A 21273-nucleotide genomic window follows, 5' to 3' on the forward strand; every position below is an offset into this window, starting at 1 on the left:
TTTGTGTATATGCACACAATTAGCTGTTTATTTTAGAAGTTTGGCTTGAAGGGAAACACTCCATCATCCCTGATCAAATCTCTAGCTGAGGCAGAACAGTGTGACCAACAACATACTGAGGAGGGATCTGATAATCTGCCTATTGTACCTCTCCAGTTAAACATGTAGATCCTAATTACTGTATGGAAATCTGTATTTTTTGAAGCAGCAGCTTTGGGGAAACAAAAAAGTGTAGATAGTGGTGGGTAAGTCATAGCATCAGTGTAATACTGAATTTAAGCAGCTTTACTACCTGAATCTAATAGGTAGTTTATAATAGGAAATCTCATAGGAAAGAGTTAGAGTTTTGTGTTAATTTGATACCAATGTTTATCATTCTTACTCTGGAAATTCAGGACAAAAGAAAGCTGAGAGGGAAGTTACAAGATTAAGGCTGATTAAAGCGTGGAAGACAAATAATACTTCTCAACGGGACTTAAAGGTGCTCAAGGACACGGAGTGGATGTTGCTGTCTGAGTCATTCTTTCCAGGGAGCTAAAACTTGAGGAGGGTATTGGCACTTAGCAGCTGAGACATTCAGTGGATAGGCATTGAACTTCTGGCTGGATTTTTATGTCCTTCTGAAAATGTGGACAACACCAGCATTGGACCAGCTTACCTGTAATGTTATGGGACTTGCAATTAAATTTTATCCAGAATTGATAACCAGTAGTGCTCATACATGGATACTGTACATTCAGGGGATCTGGTAGCATTTCTAAGAATCTGAGAAATAGTGGTTAAGACATTTTGGTAAGTATAAAATTCCCTTTTTAGGAAGAAGAACGTTTAAGGAGGGATTGTTTCCTTTTCAGTTGTTTCTCCAGCCTTGCGTTGTGTTTAGCTGGCTGTTGGTTTATTTCCCGTGTAGAATCGCAGGGCCATGGAGGCTGGAGAGGACCTGGAGTGCCTCTCGCCCACCCCAGCTCTAGCGCGTCGGCCGGAGCAGGCTGCCAGGGTGTGAGTATCTCCAGGGGTGGAGACAACGCAAGCTTCCTGGGCAGCGCGTCTTCCCTCTCTAATTTCCTTCTTTTTTCCTCCTAATTTATTTCTCTATATTGTGGGGTTGCAATGCAGGCCTTCGAGGCTGAGCGGTAAATGCAGCCGGAGCGTTACTGCCGGGGCGGACCAGCGGTCGGTTACCCAAGAGGGCTGGGGCGGGGGGAAGCGCTGGCTCGCCCGGGCAGCTCTCCCTCGGGCAGACCCCCCAGGAGCGCTGGGGCGGGGGGAAGCCCTGGCTCGCCCTGGCAGCTCTCCCTCGGGCAGACCGCTCGGCCTAGAGCTTTGCACTCGCATCGCAGCGGCGCCTGCTGCGCGGTGCGCCCTCCTCGGCCCGTCTGGAGGGAGCTGCGAATGGTGGCCCTTTAAGGCTCTCCCCGTAGGCCGGCAGCGCCGGGCCGACGCCTGCCCCTGCCCGGCCCCTCCAGCCCCGCCGGGGCGGGCCGCTCCCGCCCGGCTCGGCCAGGCCCGGCCCAGCGGAGGGGAGCAGGGCGCAGGGCCGGGCGGCGGGATGGTGGAGGCCTGGTACATGGACGACTCGCAGGAGGACCAGCGGGCGCCCCACCGCCTGCGGCCCAACCGCGCCGTCGGCCTGGAGCAGCTGCGCCGCCTCGGCGTCGCCTACCGCAAGGTGCGCGGCGGGGCGGGCCGGGGAGCCGCCGCGGGGCCCGGCCCGGACGGGGGCCTCCGCGCAGGGCCTGCCGGCGGCCGAGGCCTGCCCCGACGCCCGCCGGGGAGGGGAGGGGAAGGGGGCAGCCCCGTATCGGCCGCGTCCGGCCATGCCGAGCCCGGGAACGGGGCAGGCGGCGGGCACGCCGTGGGCGCCGATGGCAGCCGGCTTAGCTGCGCCGGGAGCCGCCTGCCCCGCCGCCGCTGACGCTCCTGAGAACTCGGGTTTTTCCACCTCCGTGTCCTCAACGGCGCCTTGAGCAATTGTGTCCGAACGCCTTTTTTTCTTTTTTTTTTTTTTTTTTCCTTCCCCCCCCGCCTATCTTGCAGTTGGATGCTGACAACTATGAGACTGATCCCTGCCTGAAAGAGATTCGGAGAGCAGAAAATTATTCCTGGATGGATATAATAACCATACATAAAGACAAGCTTCCAAATTATGACGAAAAGGTATGCGAGTCTTTGCTTTCAGTGAGGATAACTGCTAGAGTGTGCAGACAGCTTCTTAACACCTACACACCCCGAGCAGGGGTGCAGAGATGAGATTTCCAGGTGTAAAATACATCCTGTACTGAAGTCCTGAACATCAAAAAAGCAGTTCTGGTATTATTTTTAAAATAGCAGAGGCCTTTTGCATCTGTAGATTGCCTTCAAAGGTTTTAAGGATAGTTCCCATCACTGTGTCATTTCAAAACTAAGATTCCTGCCAGCAGAGCCCTGCCAATGCTGACCTGTCCCCAGAGAACCTCCCTGGGATGAAGGCAGGTCATTGTGAGCTGGGCATGGCCTTTGAAGGCTGAAACATCCTGATGGCTGCCTGCAAAATACATCTTTTCAAAGTGAATGTTAACCTCGTGGAATCAGAGGGATACATTCCTGTCCTGTCCCCATACAAGGAGATTTTTTTTTTTTTTTTTTACCTTGGGAAGCTGCTACCTTGCTTACCTTGTAACAGCTGAATGCAAATGGTGACAGGCTCTCAGATGAGCCTGCTAAAAGGAACTTTCTCTTCCCAGCACTGGTGTGCTGCTCTGACCTGAGGACAGCAACTCAGTGGTACTTCCCTACTTTCATTAAATTTCCATTTGCCAGTTGCAGTGGGTTGACCCTCACTGGACACCAGGTGCCCACCAAAATTGCTCTGTCACTCCCCCTCCTCAGCTGGGCAGGTGAGGGAGAATATAATGAAAGGCTCGTGGGCTGAGATAAGGACAGGGGAGATCACTCAGCAATTACCATCCCAGGAAAAACAGACTCGACTTGGGGAAATTGATTTAACTTATTACCAATCAAGTCAGAGTAGGATAATGAGAAATAAAACTAAATCTTTAAAACAGCCCCCCCCCTTCACAGGCATAACTTTACTCTTTATTTTCTCTACCTCCTCTCCCCACAGCAGCACAGGGGGATGGGGAATGAGGGTTGTGGTCAGTTCCTCATACCTTTTCTCTGCTGCTCCTTCCTCCTCAGGGGGAGGACTCCTCACTCATCCCCTGCTCCACTGTGGGGTCCCGCCCACGGGAGACAGTCCTCCATGAACTTCTCCAATGTGGGTCCTTCCCATGGGGTGCAGTCCTTCACGAACTGCTCCAGTGTGGGTCCTCTGCAGGGTCATAAGTCCTGCCAGAAAACCTGCTCCAGCGTGGGCTCCTCTCTCCACGGGGCCACAGGTCCTGCCAGGAGCCTGCTCCAGCACGGGCTTCCCACGGGGTCACAGCCTCCTTCAGGAACCCACCTGCTCTGGTGTGGGGTCCTCCCTGGGCTGCAGGTGGAGATCTGCTCCCCCGTGGACCTCCCTGGGCTGCAGGGGGACAGCCTGCCTCACCATGGTCTTCCCCACGGGCTGCAGGGGAATCTCTGCTTCAGTGCCTGGAGCACCTCTTCCCCCTCCTTCTTCACTGACCTGGGGGTCTGCAGGGCTGTTTCTCTTACATAATCTCACTCCTCTATTCGGCTGCAGTTGCCATTGTGCATTTTTGCGGGTTTTTTTTCCCCCTTCTTAAATGTTATTCCAGAGGTGCTACTACTGTCGCTGATGGGCTTGACCTTGGCCGGTGGCAGGTCTGTCTTGGAGCCGGCTGGCATTGGCTCTGTCGGACGTGGGGGAAGCTTCTAGCAGCTTCTCACAGAATCCACCCCTGTAGCCTCCCTTGCTACCAAAACCCTGCCACAGAAGCCCAATACACCAGTTTGTTTTAAGCTAATTTTGTTACAATGGTTTTAAATTGATGAGAATGTGAATTACGTAGTAACTTAGGTTGCCTGGCTGGGCTCTACCCGACTCAAAGACAGGCAGTTATTAATAGGGCATACGGACTTTTGCTCATCTTGCCATGTTGGATCAGTAGTGGCTCAGGGACATCTGCACTAGTGTGGCTTAACAACATCTAGACCTAAGCAGATGATGGTACCTGGCATTACACTGTTCTCTGTGCACTAACCTGCTCAGGTCTCTGTTAATTGAACCTTTAAACCATGTTTTCTTCTGTGCTGTGAAATGTACAGAGAATTCACCATTCTGAAAAAACCAAGAAAGATGTTGCTGCTGCCCAGGAGGAGAGAGCCTGGAGCTGGGGCTCACTGTGTAGGGGCAGGCATGACATGCTGTTTACATCAGATTGCTGTAGATAGGCCGTGTTTGGCAATAACTGCATTTTCACATGCAGTTGTAGAAGCCTTCGGGTCTAATTCAGCCCCACACCTGTGTAAAAGGGGGGGGGGGGTATAATCTGTAGCTGTTTTATTTTTGCATGTCAGGAAAAAAAAAAAAGGCACAAAATGATCAAAGTGAACAACTGCAAGGACCAAATCTTGTGGTGGGAAGCTTTACCTGCCTCTCTCTGAAATGGGTGTAAGCATTACTGTTTATTCAGAGTCTGGTTATGTACAGCTATAGCTGCTGTTTCTTGTCAGAGAAATTCCTGTCTTCCAAAGGAAATGTAGCAGCCTGCTTAGAAGTGTTCTGAGAAAGGGTCTGGCTGGCTGGATTGGCCATTTTAACCATGTTGGTCTCACCTGTTAGTTAAATCACTGCGCAGTTACCCTTTCCAAGCCTTTGTCTGCTTTGCTACGTGTTTCTACCAGATTTCTTTGCAGTTTTTCTGTGTTCAGTAGTTTTAAGAGATACTTGCTGTTCCTAGATAAAAACATTTTATGAAGAACATTTACACCTAGACGATGAAATTCGCTACATCTTAGATGGATCTGGCTATTTTGATGTTCGTGACGAGGATGACAAATGGATCCGGATTTCCATGGAAAAAGGAGACATGATAACCCTCCCTGCTGGCATATATCACCGATTTACACTGGATGAGAACGTATGTTGTTACAGATTACTGTAAATTTTGATGACAAATCCATGTGAGTGTATATCACGTTAGTAACTACATGCCCTGAGACTTGCAGTTCGTTAGCAAAACATATTAAATATGAAGTAGGAATATGAAAAACACTAAATAATTCACAGCATCTGAACCTTTCATCTCCCGGTCACAAATCTAGCTTCCTCTCGTCAGCTGTAACTGCAAGTCATTGCCACGTGATATCTGTAGCATATTTTATGTGACAGTGGTGTGAGAGCCAAGTCCTGTGGCTGTCCCTCCCACAATTGCCCCTGCTGTCGGTTGAGGTGGAGATGGTGTAGATGGATCCCTCTGTATTGCTTTGTTGTGTATCTTTGTGGGGATGGACAGAGCCTAATTGTGTCCAGCAGTGGCGTTTTTCATGACTGCTAAATTCACCTTCAAGGGAAAGAAGGATTTAAGGGTCCAGAGCCTCTACTTGCAGCTAGGCTGTGCAAGACTGGATGCTGGCTTCACAGGAGGTGACCTGCTTCTGGAGGGTATTTTTGGCAATGGAACTGTGAGATTGGCACATGTAGTCCTGATTTGTGTGTCTGTCCTTGTGAGCTTTTATAAATATGTTTGTAACCTCAGCATTACCCCTGGAAAATTGGGAAATGTGTGGCGTCTCCTGTGTGGCAAAATCTCATCTCTGGCATAGTCTTGAGAATGGTATAATTTTGAATCGGCTCTCCAGATAGCAGTTGTCATATATGTAAAAAGGGAGATGCTGCTTTGGTGAAGAAACTGACTTCTCACGTCTGCGTTTTGAGATCCACAGTGAATCGGCTACAATTGCTAGTTTAAGGCTTTTTCTTTACATAGACAGAATGTTGGGGGTTAAGGGTTGAATCCAGAAGAAGTCTTAAATGTTTGTCCACTTCAGAAACTTTAGTCCAGTAGTGCCATCTTCAAAGTAAATTCTTTTGGTGCTTTTAGACCCTTACATTTTGCACCTAAGTTCTTTAGATACCTAGCTATTCTTGACATTGCTGAGCACCTGGGTGCAAGATAAGCACTTAGCTGTGTTTACAAAATAGGTAGGGTCTAAATCTGTAGTGTAGTGGACAGGAGAGGAGAGCTCCCCATAACTCAGTGGTTGGAGCATTTGTGCAGGACATAAAATCCCCTTTGCTGCTGCCACAGCTATACCTCGCACTTGGCATACTTTTTGTTAGCTGGTGGCAGGGGCTGCTTTTCCTGTTGGAATTTGGAGAGTTTTCACTTCCCATAGCACTATTTTTTGGCTAGGCTAGTTTATGCACTCCCCATTCAGCTTTTATGGCTTTCACTTTGAAGCTTCTGGTATTCCTCAAAAGCACTGGGTAGCCGTCTTGGGTATTCTGATTGCTGTTGCTTAACTAAGCAAGTAGGATTTAGATGCTGCATTGATCAGTATTGTGAATCCAGTGCAAAAGATTTGCATAAGACAGGATATTTCTGGTTTCTTTGAAACCAGGAGAAATACGGTCTCTGCCTGACCTGGAGGAACTGGTTGTGTGACACAATATATCACTTCATAGGTGCAAAAGCTCCCACTGCAGTGGCTGGGAGCAGGAACAGCAGCTTAGTGGTATCATCTTCTGGAACATGTGAAACTTTCAGTCCCTTTTGAAATGGTTTCAAAAATTTCTGCAGAAATGCAAATGAAACATTAACTTCAGAATGAAGATCTCATGGAAAGGAGCTCAAATTACTTGTCATTTCTTGTTCTTTGACAGAATTACGTGAAGGCAATGAGGCTATTCGTTGGAGAACCTGTCTGGACAGCATACAACAGGCCAGCTGATGATTTTCCTGCTCGGAAACAGTATATGAAGTTTTTGGCTGAAGAAGCAAGTAATGGTGTCTGAGACCTGACAGGTGGAACAGCCTAAAGCCCTGTCAGAAAAAATGTGACTGGTGGCTTTTCGCTGATTAGACTTCTATTTACATATGCAATTGGAATCACAGAATCATAGAAAAATTTAGGTTGAAAGGTCATGTGGAGGTCATCTAATCCAACCCCCTGCAAAGTACCAGGCCAACTTTAAAGCTAGACCAAGTTGCTCAAGACCTTGAGGTTTGGAAACCTCCAGTGGTGGAGGTTCCACAGCCTGTCTGGGTGCCCGTTCCAGCACTTGGCTTCTCTCAGGGGCAAGCATTTGTTCTTCATGGCCAGCTCCCTGGTCACAGCTTGCAGTTGTTGTCTCTTGCCCTTTCATTGAATGCCTGAGAAGAGGCTGGCTTTGTCTTCTCTGCAGTCCCTTCTCTAGTGGGAAACTAGTTAGGTCTCCTCTCAGCCTTCTCTTTTCCAGGCTCAACAAACCAGTGTTCTTAGCTGGTTCTTTTCTGTTAAGGAAGATGTTCAACACATTTTGCCTTAGCTTTGACTACTGAGGAATGTCACTTATAACCACCTGACGTTTAGACTTGAAGCACTGACTGTTTTGAGCCCAATGGTCCAGAAGATTTTCACCCACCTCATAGTTCATATCCTCAGTCTGGCCACAAGGCTGCTGTGGGACACGCTGTTGAAAGCCTTGCTGTGGTCAAGGTGAATGACATCTGCTGCTTCCCCTCCACCAAGGAGGCAGTCATTGCCTCTTGGATGGCAGTCAGGACTGTCAGGCAGAATGCACCCTTGGTAAGTTGGTGTTGACTGGTTGCTCCCTATCACCTGGTATTTCATGTGCCTGGAACGGCTTCCACAATGCTTTATTCTGTAATTTTCCGCGGGACTGAAGTGAGGCTGACCAGCCTGTAGTCCCCCAGATCTTCTTTCTTGCCCTTTTGAAGGTGGCAGTATCATTTGCCTTTTTCCAGTCAAAAAGGTTTTCCTGATCTCCTTGACCTTTCAAAGATGCCAGCAGCCTTGCAGTGACATTAGCTAGTTGCATTTACAGTTGCTCAGGAATCCATTTTCTAATCTTTTTTTTCCTTGATATTTCTGTCAGGTAGAATTGGGAGAGGTGGGCTACATTAATATTCATTCTGCTCTGAATCCATGCTAATGAACTATGTAGGAATCTGTTTTTAATTAAAGAAAATAAACCCTGCTTCATTCTTGCCTAAAAATGTTCATAAGATAAATTTGCATAATCGTCATTTTAGTATGCAGCTTCCCAAGTTCTGCCATGGTACATAAAGCTGTGGTTTTCTCTCAGTAAAATGCAGCAATTTGCTCTTGTGAGATATTAATAAAATTACTTTGACTTAGGTATGGTGTTTGTTTTTTGTTTTTTTTTCCTTGTGCTGACATTAAGGACACACTGAACAACAGTGTTGTTACTGTAATTGTTACTCAGCTTTTATTCCTTGTGTGGCTACTGACTTCTGTGACATGGGGAGAATCATTAACTGCGTGCTTCAGTTTCTTTAGCTGTGAGATGGAGAAGAGTAGACTTAATGCTGGTCCAGTTTTCAGTAAATGCCTTGGGGTTATGAGGGGCATGTAGCTCCTCAGCAATGGGCACCGAAGCATTTTGGTATGAATTTGCTCTTTACAGTGATGAATTATGTCAGCTGGGCCGATGTACTGCTTGCTCCAAATCTCAGTGGATGATGAGAGCATGGGCTGTGCGCTGGCTGCAGCCTGTGTGCTGATTTCAGCCACATAGAATACAAGCTCCTGCTTTGCATCCCGAATAAACATGACTCTAAAGAGAAGTTGAAACTTGGGCTTACATCAGTTTTCCTAATGTAGCAGATGATAGATAATTGAACTTTCCCACTGCTCTTCCCTATGGGTATGTGCACACCCTTCTTCGGCAGGCAACAATGTTTTCCTCACTTTGTAGCAACATTACTCCTAACCATTTCTAGGTGCTTTATTTCTTCAAGTGCTTCTGAAAATGAAGTTGCAGTTTTGAAATGAAATTTTACTAGCTTTTATCTTAAAAGTTGGAAAGGGTGAATAAAAAAGGCACATGTTTCCTCTCCTAGGGTCTTTGGTTGCCAGCTAGATGCAGACCTAGCTGACCCTTTGTTCTGCCAGCGGGGGCTCAATTTGTGGGAGGGGGTGCTTGCAAAATGCAAGCCCACCTAGCACCCCGATCAGCCTGCACTGGCTTTTGTGCAGTGGTTTGTAAGCCTGGCTGAAAAATCAGTGTTACTAAGCAAATGGGAAGTGTAACTAGTCAGACACACATGGGGTAGGCTCGCACAGACGCTGTGCTGTGCCGTGTCACATGCTTCATCGGTTCAGGGATTTGTGTGCCACTTGTCTGGAAGGAGCACTTGAGTGTCCTCTTGTACAGCGCACTGGGGCATCCTGGTCCCAGAGTAAACTGGGGATTTTTCAAGGTACAGCTACAGGAATAAATGACAGTTACTGCCAGTGGCAAGTTTTATTCCTTTGACTTATATGCCACAGAAAATTGTGTTTCCGAATGCGAAGTAAAATGACTGCTTTCTCCTGGTGCTGGTATCAGTCCCTGGTATCCAATCTAATTAATCCTCCTTCTGCTTTTGTTTTCTTTTTCTTTAACAGAAGTTAACATGAGACTGTTCATTCCTCCTATGGGCCCTTCCGTTTTGATCTCTCTCTCTGCAAAAGGGCAAGTGGAAGCAGCAGCGTGGGCTCTCAGGAACCCCCATTTACAGCAGAGCCATCCAATAACAGACTGGGGGAGCAATTGGGAAGAGACAGCAGGTAACGCACTCTCCTGGGGAGAGATTTACAGTTTGGAGGTAGCGATGAGGGATGGACAGTAAAGCGGCTGCCCGCAGCAATTGCTTTCAACAGCTCGCTGATGTAGGATGTGACCTCGGAAGCAGGACTGAACCACCTTGTTTTGTTGTCTCTCTGGAGGAATATATACACCCGGCACAGCTCCCATCTCCTGGCTGTCAAGAATAACACACGATCACCCTGCTGAAGATTGTTCATCATTTTCATAGCACAATGCATTCTGCCACTGAGAGGTGGCAGGGGCTGTGGGGGTCTTACTGTCAACGCTTTTGAGTCTATGCCCTTTTGTGCTATAGGTGTCTTTGAAAGGGTGAAAGCTTTGCTCTCTGAAAGTGTTTTTTGTCAGCCAGGGAAAAAGCAATTTGGGGCTGGTATAAAGATTCCACACCTGTGAAGATATTACATGGGAGATTACACTGGGAGGAAACAGCTGGGCAGAAAAAAAAAACGTTAATATTAATCGAAAACACTCCAGAGAGTGGAGAAGAGGGAGGGAGAACATACCACTCCTTCAGATGAAAACCACAGTTTATTTTCATGGCAATATTTTGTGTTTGGTTGTTTTCTTCCTCTTTTTTTTTTTTCCCCCATATACCACACATCTAAAAGTGCAAAGCAAAATTGATTTTTTTGTCCAAAAACATGAGTCTGTTTTACTGCAGCTAGTGGAAAATCTTGGTGCATTGACATAGTATGAAAATTTATGTAAGTGGTTCCAGCAACATCACGTTGGCAGCATTAACTCAGACAAGGGGAATATTTCAACTCCTCCAGGATTAGAGTTTAAAAAAAAAGAAATGTAGGAGAAATGGTACTGAATTGAGGCGTTTGCAGATAGCTTTTTTGGTACCTTTGTATTATTTTCCACTTTAATCCAAACTTTTCCAAAGGGGCATATACCTCAGTTTCTCATGACCAGCTTAAGAGAGCTGTGGTCTTGCTTTCTGCAGGTGGCCTCAGAGCAAACTGTTGATGGTCAGCGGGCTTTTCAATAAGTTTGGTGGGCAACCACATGGCTGCAAAATCTGTCATGCTGCCCTCCCTTGTTATGTGTCCTGAGGCAAGTGTCTTTGGCTGGAGATCTTAAGGCAAAGACATTTCACAGCCAGCTAGTAATTAACTAGTCACATCCACACCAGGCACTTAGGGGTGCTTACAAATAAATGGGCGAAGGGAGATGCTGAGGCGAGGGGTGTCTCGCCCCGGGCTGCCGAGAGCAGGGGCTCTGCTGCTTCCTGGCAGCTGCAGGAGCTGGTAGCTGCCTGTCCTGGTTGCTGAACTTGAGCAGTATAAAATCTTCATGCACTCAGAGCATCGGGTCCTACTGGCAGAAAAGGCACTCTCCTGCCTGGTTTCTGACTCCAGGATTTAGCTTGAACTAGGAACTTATGAGAAGGGACAGCTTCCTGACAAAGGCAATCGTTTAATATCAGCTGGCAGGCACCAATGCACATAAAAGACTGAGGTGGCAGCTGAGCACTGCTTTGAAGAATACCCCTAGCAGCCAAATAATGGATTTAGATATTTGGCCAGCAGAGGCTGTGGACCTGACCTGTGCTATGCTCGAAAATTACATCATCTGTTTGGGAGTCTTCCCTGTGAAAATGATAGAAATTCTCAGATTCCCTCCCCTCTCCCCAAAATAGGGTCACTGCCAGTTGTCTTCTATTTCCTGAAGCCAAATAAACATATCAACTCATTGGGGGATGAATTAGTGTTACAATTTAAATATTCCTGGCTCAGAGATCCAGATTTGATCCGATTTGCTGCACTCATTGTGATTTTACAGCTTGATTCCCAAAACATTTTGTGTGTTTGCAAAAAAGTACTCTGCTATACCTGCAATTTGAAAAACCTATTTTTTTATGCAACTGAGTCACTATCTCTCATTTTTTATTAACTGTATAAATACCCAGATCAGACAAAGAAGCAAAATGCTCAGGGAAAGATTCAGCAGTTGAAGGGCTGTGAATCTCTTTCAGTGCTGGCTTCCCCCGCTGCAGTTCTCTCTGGGATACCTGCGCTAATTTTGAAAAGCACCCCTCTGTTTCATTGCCTTCTATGCTGCTTCTCAGAGTACCGATTAGTAACTGTTGTGCCTGTAAATGAGCCACATCGGCTGGAGGAAAATTGGGCTGGGTATCCTCCATGCCTCCCTGGTGCCGCGGGATTGCCTTTGTTCATTGGCACAGCCCTGAGGAGCCAAGTAGAGCTCTGGGCTCCAGTTTCCCCTGTGATCACAGGCATTTGAGCCTGAGAATTTGATTTGGGTCCACCCTCAGGCTTTTTTTTTTTTTTTTTCCTTCCAAATGATTCAGGCAACTTAAAGCTGGCCCACTGTTGATGGGAAAGAGGGAAGCTGTTCTTGGTGATGCTGTAGCAAGGGGACACAAAGCCGTGGCTGGGTTACGCACAGGCTGCTTGATCCTGCTGCATGCCACTGGAGTGTGTGCTGAAGTACTGCAGCATCTGAAGTACTTGCTCACACCTTGTGCTGCATAGTGGATTTTTTTCTTATAAACAGCTCTAGTAATTTTATTCTGCAGCTTTTTACTTCAGTATTTTCAATTTAGCACTGACAGTTTTGACAATTTTTCAAAGCCAGAGAGGAACCTCCTCCCTCCTTCCTTCCCTGCCTCAAGCAAGTAACATCCCATTTTTTCCCTCTTTGTGGGCAGATTACAAGCCATTGTTGCTGGCTTTCAGATGGATTCATTTTAATGACTCTCATACATAATAAACACCTGCAAATGACTGCCCAAAGCTAGGACAGCACCAGGTGTTGATCCAGAACAGCTTGGATAAGGCAGCACCTGGGTCCTCCTCCCTACCCTGCAACTTTCTGTTCCTCCCTAGCACCAGGATTCTGACCATCTCACACACCCCTTGAAAATGGGAATCTCTAAATTTGTTATTCCCAAGCTGACTAGGAGAACTAAGCAGGAAAGCAGCTTTCCACTATTGTTGCCTGAAAGTTAGTGCTGGAGCTTGTTTGCATTCAGCGCTGCTGAGCTGCTGTTCAAATGCTAAAAACTCTCCCTAGATACCTACAATGTAAAGTACCTCACTAGTAAAATACATTTTTTCCCCCGATGTTTTATTAAGTGGGTGGAAGGGGTGTATGACATTGTCCTTTGAGCTCATGTTACAGGTATGAGCTAATAGATAAAATCCACCTTGTTCTAACATCTGTAGTTTCCCTGGCCTTGGCTCAGGACAGCAGCAACCTAGGTTGCTACCTGAGCAACCTCAGAGAGGTTGACTCTGGCTGCTGTGGTTCTATGTATTTGGAATAAATTTAAATCTAGATTTGATGCTTCAGTCCTGTTTTCACACATTTCTTGATTGCAAGTTGAAGCAGAGGGCGAGTGTATGTTTCTCACTACAGCTAAACACAACTGGAGATGGGGGTAGCGCACATCTTGCAATCTTCTGTTGGATGGCTGCAATGCACGCGGTTGATTAAGTGCATCAGCTGATATACAAATAGGACACACGTAATTCGGCTACGCAGGCAGACTATACCCTGCTTATTCCCCTCTCCAATTTGATCTGCAAGACACCTGCAGCAAAGGCTTCAGAAGAGGATTGTCTGTCTACTTCTTAGGCCACTGTTGTGCAGAAAACCTGGCAGCCTGTGCAGGCGGGGTGGTAATTCCCAGCACATCCTTGTGTTGAAAGCCTCAGGATGAAGATGAATCTGAAGAGGGTGTTTGCTGGCTTGGTGAGTTTTTCCAGCGGGTCAGTGAGCTCATCCAGCTTGCGCATGGCTGCATGAGTGCTCTTGCTGACATGAAGGATGAGGTAGGTGGAGGAATGATCATCCTTTCTAGTACACTGGCTGAAGTCCACTGTGGAGTTTCAGGCATGTCTGCACGTGCCTTTTGGGGAGCATTTAAGGGGTCCAGTCCAAAAACTAAGGCACCAAGAAAATGTAAATGACCAGCTGTTTAGGGGATGCTATTATCACCTGAACTGCAGTTAGGTACTAGAATGGCAGATAGATGCTTAAGTCCTTTTGAGGATCAGGGTCTCTGTGCATAATGTAATTATCTGAATGTCTGAAGTACAGCTTCTTTGCTCTTCTTTTAATAAAAGAGGAAATTTAAATGCAAAACTTCTGTTAAGGCACATTAAGCTTTAAGACTTGAATACAACAATCAGCTCATTCAGGCTATACTTTCCACAGCTTTTCTTACTTAGCCAGATGACACATGCATGCTGTGTTTTAGAACTGAGCTCTGCCCTCATTTACACCAGGAACCCTCATTAAATTCAGCTGAATTCATTGAATTTAACAGGATTGCCTGGTGTAATTAATGTTTTGAGGACAAATTTTGTCCTTAGCTTTAATGCTTTAACACCATATACAGCATTCAGCTGTGTAACTGGCTGAATATAGGAAATTCAAACACTTGTATATATGTTAAATCCAAACCGTAAAGTGACATTGACATTCTTGCATTTTATAAACAGTTAACAATTTGCATACATCCAGCAGTGATAATATGCCTTTGCATTTAAATTTTAATCATTCTGCATGTCTACCAGGATGTCACTTGTTTAATGGCTCGCTGAGCTTAGAGGTCACCCAGTCCAAGTCTTCTTTACTGGCGTTTTTATCCGAGTAAAAGCTTCTACTAGTAAGAACACAGCAAACATACTGAAGTGAGGCCTACGTAGCAATACATATGAATTACAATTTAGAGAAGCTTGGAGAACAGGGGATTATCTTTTCAGGGTGTTTGTGTTTTAATGGCTCTTTGACTGACTGGGATCATAAATTTTTATTCTCTGCCGATCAGAACACAGGCTGTCATTTACACGTGCAGTGAGTATAAGGCACTACTGAATCAACAAAGGAAGCATGTTGCTCCTTGACTGTAAAGAGGCAAGTGGCTTCAGCATGCTGGATGATGGTGGATCATGCTACCTTCACTTAGAAAAGACAAATCAAGCTTCCTGAAAGCACAGACGATAGTATAAGAATATAACATGACAGCTGGCCTTCAGTTAAATGCATGGGAATCTCTGTTATAGGATATTAATTCACATATCATTGTAAAATTTTCTAACTGGAATCATGGAATGGTTTGGGTTGGAAGGGACCTTAAAGATCATCTAGTTCCACCCCCCCTGCCATGGGCAGGGACACCTTCCACTAGACCAGGTTGCTCAAAGCCCCATCCAACCTGGCCTTGAACACTTCCAGGGATGGGGCAGCCACAGCCTCTCTGGGCAACCTGTTCCAGAGCCTCACCACCCTCACAGGGAAGAACTTCTGCCTTACATCTAATCTAAATCTACCCTCTTTCAGTTTAAAGCCATTACCCCTTGTCCTGTCGCTACATGCCTTGGTAAATTGTTCAGTGCTCTCAAAGTCTTTGAGAACAATGGTGGTTACATACCAGGATTTCTATCTATCGCCTAAGAAACCCTATGCCCAAGAAAAGTGACCTATGCTGGAGAAAACATACTACTAAAGTTACTTATAATGAGTACAGTGAGTAACATACTGTATCAGATTAATAGTTGTGACAAACTGAAAACTACAGATTTCAACTCAGTTACGACAATGTAAACTGAGAATTTGTCCAATTATTGTTAAACCTTGTCTGAAATCATAGCAATATTTAAAACAAGTGTAAAACTTCATAAAGAGTAATGCAAAAGTAACCACTTTTATTTCACTGTATTTTAATAGTCACTAAAGAAATGTAAACAGTGTTTAAACCCAACTGAAGCAGGTGATGCTGAATCTTTCGAGTTTATTAGTGGTGTCTTAGGACAAGCCTACCCAGGTGCTGCACAAGTTTAATTCAGATCCAGCTGTGGAACCTAGAGGCCAAACCAGAAACAGAAATACCGATTTCATTTTTTTCAGTGGATTGGTACATAATTAGCCATTGTTTCAGTGTACAAGTATGACCCGTAAAACATATATATCCTGTAAAAATGGAACAAATTCTGTCTAAGCTGTAGGCTTACGTCTTTTGAGGTGACTGGTGATTTTTAGGCATCCTCATTTTTTTGCATGTCCAGCTTGCAGCAGTTTTCAAACAACCTGTTTTGAGGACAACTGTTTGGCCCCTGTACAGTATCTCCAGTCGGACAAGCATAAAAATGTTACTAGTTACTTAAAAATACAGGTGCGGGTGTTTAAAGACGATGAGAATTAATTGATGGATGTGGCATAAAAATGTAACGAATACTGTTACAGAATTGTCCCATGGCAGTGATTTATGACAAGAAGCTACTCCAACTGCTAAACATTAAATTTCAAAACAATAAAAACCCAATGATCAGATGTATATATTGTATTCATGTACAAGGAATGGGAGTATCTGGATTGAATCTTTACAACGCAGATGAAGGGAGAAATGTGGGCAGAGATGTGAAATACACTGATACCACAGTGGTACTGTGATGCCAAAAAATTTGTGTTCCAAGGGATGCCAGTTGTATGCTGATACTGTCGCATCACTCACTGCCTTGTGTCCTGCTCTGCGTCACCCTGTTTGCTTCCGCTTTGTGTGGCCTAAACCTTAGATACCTCTGCCTCACCCTCTCCATCGTTTTCCCTGGGAAATACTTTCTGCACGGTGTTTTCACTTGGTAACGGGAAAGGAGAGGAACTGAGCTGAAACGGGTTGCGTTTCCACTCTACCTAACTGGCAGTGCTCCTTGCTCGACCCATCAGAATGCCAGAATGGAGGAGCTATGCCTGTCTGCACCAAGAGGAAACCACAGGCTCTAGGGTAGGCATGAGGAAGACAGCTGTAGTATAAGAAGAGCTCACATACATACACATGCACAAATTAAGGGGTTACTAGAACAACCTTGTGGCATCTGCTGGTGACATCCAAGTAGAGATGTTGGCCAGAGTGGGAGAGAGGAAGAAAGCATTGAAGCACGCATTAGTTTGGGAACAGAGAAATCCCCCACTCCCACCCACAGCTTTCCAGAATCCAAATGCTTTAATCTGAAAGATTTAATGGTGTCACAAAACCAAGAAATATAGGGAGACCATTTGGTATCATTCAGATGATATAGTCCCTCATACTGGGGGGGACTGTATGAATCCCTCGCACGCCGTCTGGGCAACCTGCTTTGGGTGGCCCTGCTTGACTGGGGGGTTGGACCAGATGACCTCCACCGGTCCCTTCCAACCTCAACCATGCTGTGATTCTGCATGGTGGTTATCAAGCAACCTCCTTTGAGAGCTGTGGACATACAAAAGTGTAATCTCAATAGTTTGATGGGGGCAAAATGAGACGCACACAGTAGAAGCAAGTGAAGAGAAGTGCATTCAGAATTTCATTTCTATAATACACATACTGATATTCTGTCAATAACTCTTAGCTGATGAAATTGGCTCATGTGATTTGCTCACTAATTACTGAAAAGCTGTAACAATCATCAAGACAATATAAGGTCAAATTCAGTTTTTCTTATAAAAATTCTGAGTAGTTGACTGTGTATATATTAGTACACTGTAATGAAGAATAACTAAACAGTAATAGACTTCTCAAGATGAAGCTGGCTCTAGGTCAGCACAAAGTCTTCACAATGATAGGACTGCTAGAGACAACAGATTCTGTAGTAATGCCACTGAATATTCATAATGGAATAAATTTTATTTCACATTTACACATTAGCAAGAGTATATACAATTTAAAAAAAACAGCCTTGCTGGAAAAAAATTAGCTGGAAATGATCTATCCTAACTTGAGACACTGAGTATTAAAGCTATCACCCTCTTTGATAGCTACAGCCTCTAAAAGCGCCTGCTTCTTCTGCATACTGCGAGATGACTCCAGTTCATACATAGTTGTCAAGTTGAAGAGAACACTCTCATGCAGGTAGTGTTTAGGGTCCTGCTGAACCATTCCTTCCAATTGCCGGAGGGAATCCTTCAGTTTTCCCAGATAAAGAAGACAAACAGCAGCATTGTTATTAGCCTAGAGAAAAATATATTGTAAATAAATAAATAAGTGTACATATATGTATGTATTTACAAGTGATGAGAGAGAAGGAAAAAAAGAAGTCTAGCATCTGGAGTTACAACAGATTTACTATGTGCTAAGAATTACTATTTTGTGTGTGTGTGTGTGTGCAAGTAACTAAAATACATTATCAATCATACAGTCCAATCCTCCTCTTGTTATTCTCAAGATTTATGCTGTGCCAGTATGACCCACTGACTTCTAAGAGCTGAAACTCTGAAAGACAGAGTCTAAAATGAAATATAAATAGTATAGGACATTAGTCAGTTAATTTTGAAAGTCAGCTGAAACAGATTTCAGAAACTACATGAGCCTCTACATGCTGTCATTTTCATCGTTTTTTTTTTTTAATGACTTCACTATATCTTCAGAAGTGTTTTTCTCTCTGGCTTACATATAGAATATCCACGTAAGCAACAGGAAGAAATTATCACAAAGGCATCTACAACTGACTTCAAGTAAATTCAGCAAATAGGTCAGTCTAAATACATCATAAATGATCAAGTCAGGTTCCATTTTCTTTACCACACAGAACAGGTTTCCAACAGTACAAAGTCATATAACATGTTTAGCAGCAGAAACTTTCACACTTTCTGAAAGCTGCAGATAAAGGAAGAACATAGCCTTTTTAAAAATTCTTTTTTTCTCTCCCTTCAGGAAACCTTACTGATCTTGTGTGATTTATAATACAATTTTACAGCCTGCAAAATGATGCAATTCATGTGTTTCTTAAACTCAGTCCCCTCAGTCTTTAAATGGCCTTGGATCAGGCTACTGGGGGTAAGCTGTCCCAGTTCTTAGGAACACTTTTATATGACCATGCACTGAAAGCTGCCAAATGTAGAAAACACGAAAGTAAATAAACAGCTCTTTGATCTCCTCTTGTGATGGGAATCCAAGCCTCTGATATGCAACGTGTTAAAAATGACATGTTTAAAATTACAATATCCCTTCAATGTTGTGTGAAATCAAGTTAATCTTATACACGTTGGCAGCTGCCATTTCTTTTTCTGACATGCATGTCTACGCTAAAAACAGTGAATGCAAAAAGAAGTGCTTTTGCGAAGATCCCGTAAAGCATAATGTCTCAGAATTTCTACATGCATGCCTAAGTATTCATGCCCTTCATATAGACTGGTTCTTCATTTCCCATCCCATTTTGTATCTTATCCTTATGTATACTAAAACCCCTTTGGCACACATGCCACATCCAATTTTTCTCCAAAGCTCTGAGCATACTCTGGGCACTAATTAAATCCACGCATGAAGCATTATGAGAATAATTTAGGTGTTCATTATAAATGTAGCAATTTGGAGATTTACCACAGCATTTGATGAGTCGATCCTTAAAATTTCTGTGAAAAATCGATGAGCTTCTGCAAAATTATTCTGACCAAGGTGGAGAAATGCTCTAGAAAGTAAGTGACATATGAATGAGTTCTCCTAAAAAACCCAAGGTGATAATATATTCTAAAAAGAATGGACACCATTTTTTATTTTTCCTGTTATAGATGTGAGAGTTTCTGACATTTGCTCTTCACGGTGTAATTACAACCAGCAAGGAGACACTGATTTACAGACAAATGGAATGACAACTTGGATCATTTGGCTATTATATATTCTGCCTACCAAAGCAAGTCTTCATTGTGTTTTTATTAATTTAAATGCAGATACTCTCTTCCTGGAATTATTTCTCTTCATGAAATTAGCCACGCTATATAATTTTCAGAGCCCTTTTAAATAGTATTTTCTAAATATATTAAGCCAATGTGCTAACCATTACAAACTGAGTCCCCTATCATGCAGCTTGATTTACTACAATGTTTTCCAGCATTCTTGGAAACTACCAGGCAGTAACTTTACTAGCAGATCTGACTGGAGGATAAGGGCCCAAAATAACTTCTCCTTTCCTAAAAATTATTTATGCAAATGTATACTGAAAAAGCAAGAGTGAAAATATGCAATGCCTGGAAGAATGAGAAAAAGCTTTGTAAAATCAACTGAAGGATCACAATTTCAATCCAGGATAATATGACTGTACCAAGTAATACAGATCTCCTGGGTCTATATGCTATTCAGTCTCACTTATGACAGATGTAGTTACATAAAACAGAGAAAGAGAACGGGATTGTCTCAAGGGTAGTTTAATGCTCACAATGCATACTTTGCAAAACTATATTTTAAAGTTTCATTTAGCTATTAAATTATCTACCTGTTCATTAAAACCATAATTTGGCTCTGCAGTCCATCCAATTTGTGAGTCACTTTCTCAACGTCTTGAAAATATTTTTCTGCAGTTTTTATGTCTCCAATCTAGACAGTAAAATCATAAGAAAGTTACCACAAGAAGAAGAAAAGAGATCCAGCCTGATTATATCTTTTACAAAGGATAAGAACATGAAAACATATCAAAGTCCATTATCTAATTGTTTGGTACCAAGCTGACTGGGTAACATCTGTTATCAAACAAGGTATTTGAAGAGCCACATGAAGGTCATGAAAAGAACACCAAAAGCATGGGCAGTTTTATCTAAGGCAGTGTTTCTCAGTTGTGGGTTGTGGATCATTCATGGACTGGATGGCAGGGGTGCCCCACCTCCTCGTTTGTTGTAACTGACTCTAGGGTTTGTAAAATTAGCTGAAAATGAGAAAAGGTCAGAATTACTTCCAGTGAGACTGGGCGTTATTCTGCAAGAAGTGAAGACAGATGCTGCCCACAGGCAGAAGCTGTCAATAAGGCAAGAGAACTGGAATACTGTAGCCTGGCAGCTAGCGTAGGACCCATACTCGGTTAACCCACAGCTTATGGGTCATAGCCAGGGACCACAGGATGACTTCAGTGCATGAGACCAAAACAGGTCAGAAAACAACCCCAATGCAATGGGCCCCTGAGGGTATTGGGGAGACAGTCCTTTTGCAGATTAAAAAATACCTATGAGTGTATCATGCAGGCTGAAGGAATGAGGGATTTGAAAGCTGGCATAAAGAAGAGCAGATTTTATGGGAGGGGGGGATGGGGAAGGGGATTCCTAGAAAGGAAGGGGTATTTCACCTAAGGGTATGTCACATACATTGCTATTTGACATGAAAAAAAAATATTTGAAGAAGGCCCCTTTGATAAGTAAGTTAGCAATGTATGTTTCATAGAAGGATACGCTCATACTTTTGGTAACGTTTCACAATACAGTATTTAATTTGGGGCTGGAGAGATGGAAGGAGAAGAAAACTTAGTACTGAGTAAACCAAATCTATCAAAAGGAGTAAAACTAAACTAATTCAGGAACATAAAGCCATGGAAACCAGGCAGCCCTCAGGTGGGGAGATTGAAGGGGCCCTCAAGAGATCACCTGTTTGTTCAAGAACAGGACAACATTACCAAAAAACGTTTGTGACAAATGTGTTGAAGTCTCCTTAAAGCTCTCAGATGGTGAATATTACACAGCTCCCTTGGAAACTTATTCCATAATTCTTAAATAGCCTTAGTATTAGAAAATACACTCTAAGTCTATTTTGCTGCACTTTTTACCTCAACTTTTTGTCCTAC

The 21273-nt window shown here is 44.1% G+C and overlaps 2 protein-coding genes across 3 annotated transcripts in view; one reads left to right on the forward strand and one right to left on the reverse strand.

The window, feature by feature from the left end:
• Nucleotides 1-1443: 1443 nt before the first annotated feature.
• ADI1 (acireductone dioxygenase 1) lies at nucleotides 1444-8251 on the forward strand. Its single transcript, XM_075049206.1, has 4 exons — nucleotides 1444-1669; nucleotides 2038-2157; nucleotides 4848-5027; nucleotides 6773-8251. Exons 1-4 carry the CDS (start codon nucleotides 1550-1552, stop codon nucleotides 6902-6904), a joined length of 552 nt encoding a protein of 183 aa, XP_074905307.1. The 5' UTR covers nucleotides 1444-1549; the 3' UTR covers nucleotides 6905-8251.
• Nucleotides 8252-16868: 8617 nt separating this feature from the next.
• The window catches only part of TRAPPC12 (trafficking protein particle complex subunit 12), a 56096-nt gene continuing 51691 nt past the window's right edge, over nucleotides 16869-21273 (reverse strand). The window contains exons 8-10 of one of the 2 annotated variants that reach the window (XM_075049209.1): nucleotides 19942-20042; nucleotides 19053-19140; nucleotides 16869-17684 (exon numbers count right to left, since the gene is read on the reverse strand). In XM_075049209.1, coding sequence (XP_074905310.1) covers nucleotides 17442-17684; nucleotides 19053-19140; nucleotides 19942-20042 — 432 coding nt within the window. In that variant the 3' untranslated portion in view covers nucleotides 16869-17441. The remainder of the gene's footprint in view (nucleotides 17685-19052; nucleotides 19141-19941; nucleotides 20043-21273) is intronic. The other variant, XM_075049208.1, reaches the window with a different exon arrangement.

This window comes from Buteo buteo, chromosome 17 (genome assembly GCF_964188355.1).
Source record: "Buteo buteo chromosome 17, bButBut1.hap1.1, whole genome shotgun sequence".
In the NCBI taxonomy this organism is placed as follows: domain Eukaryota; kingdom Metazoa; phylum Chordata; class Aves; order Accipitriformes; family Accipitridae; genus Buteo; species Buteo buteo.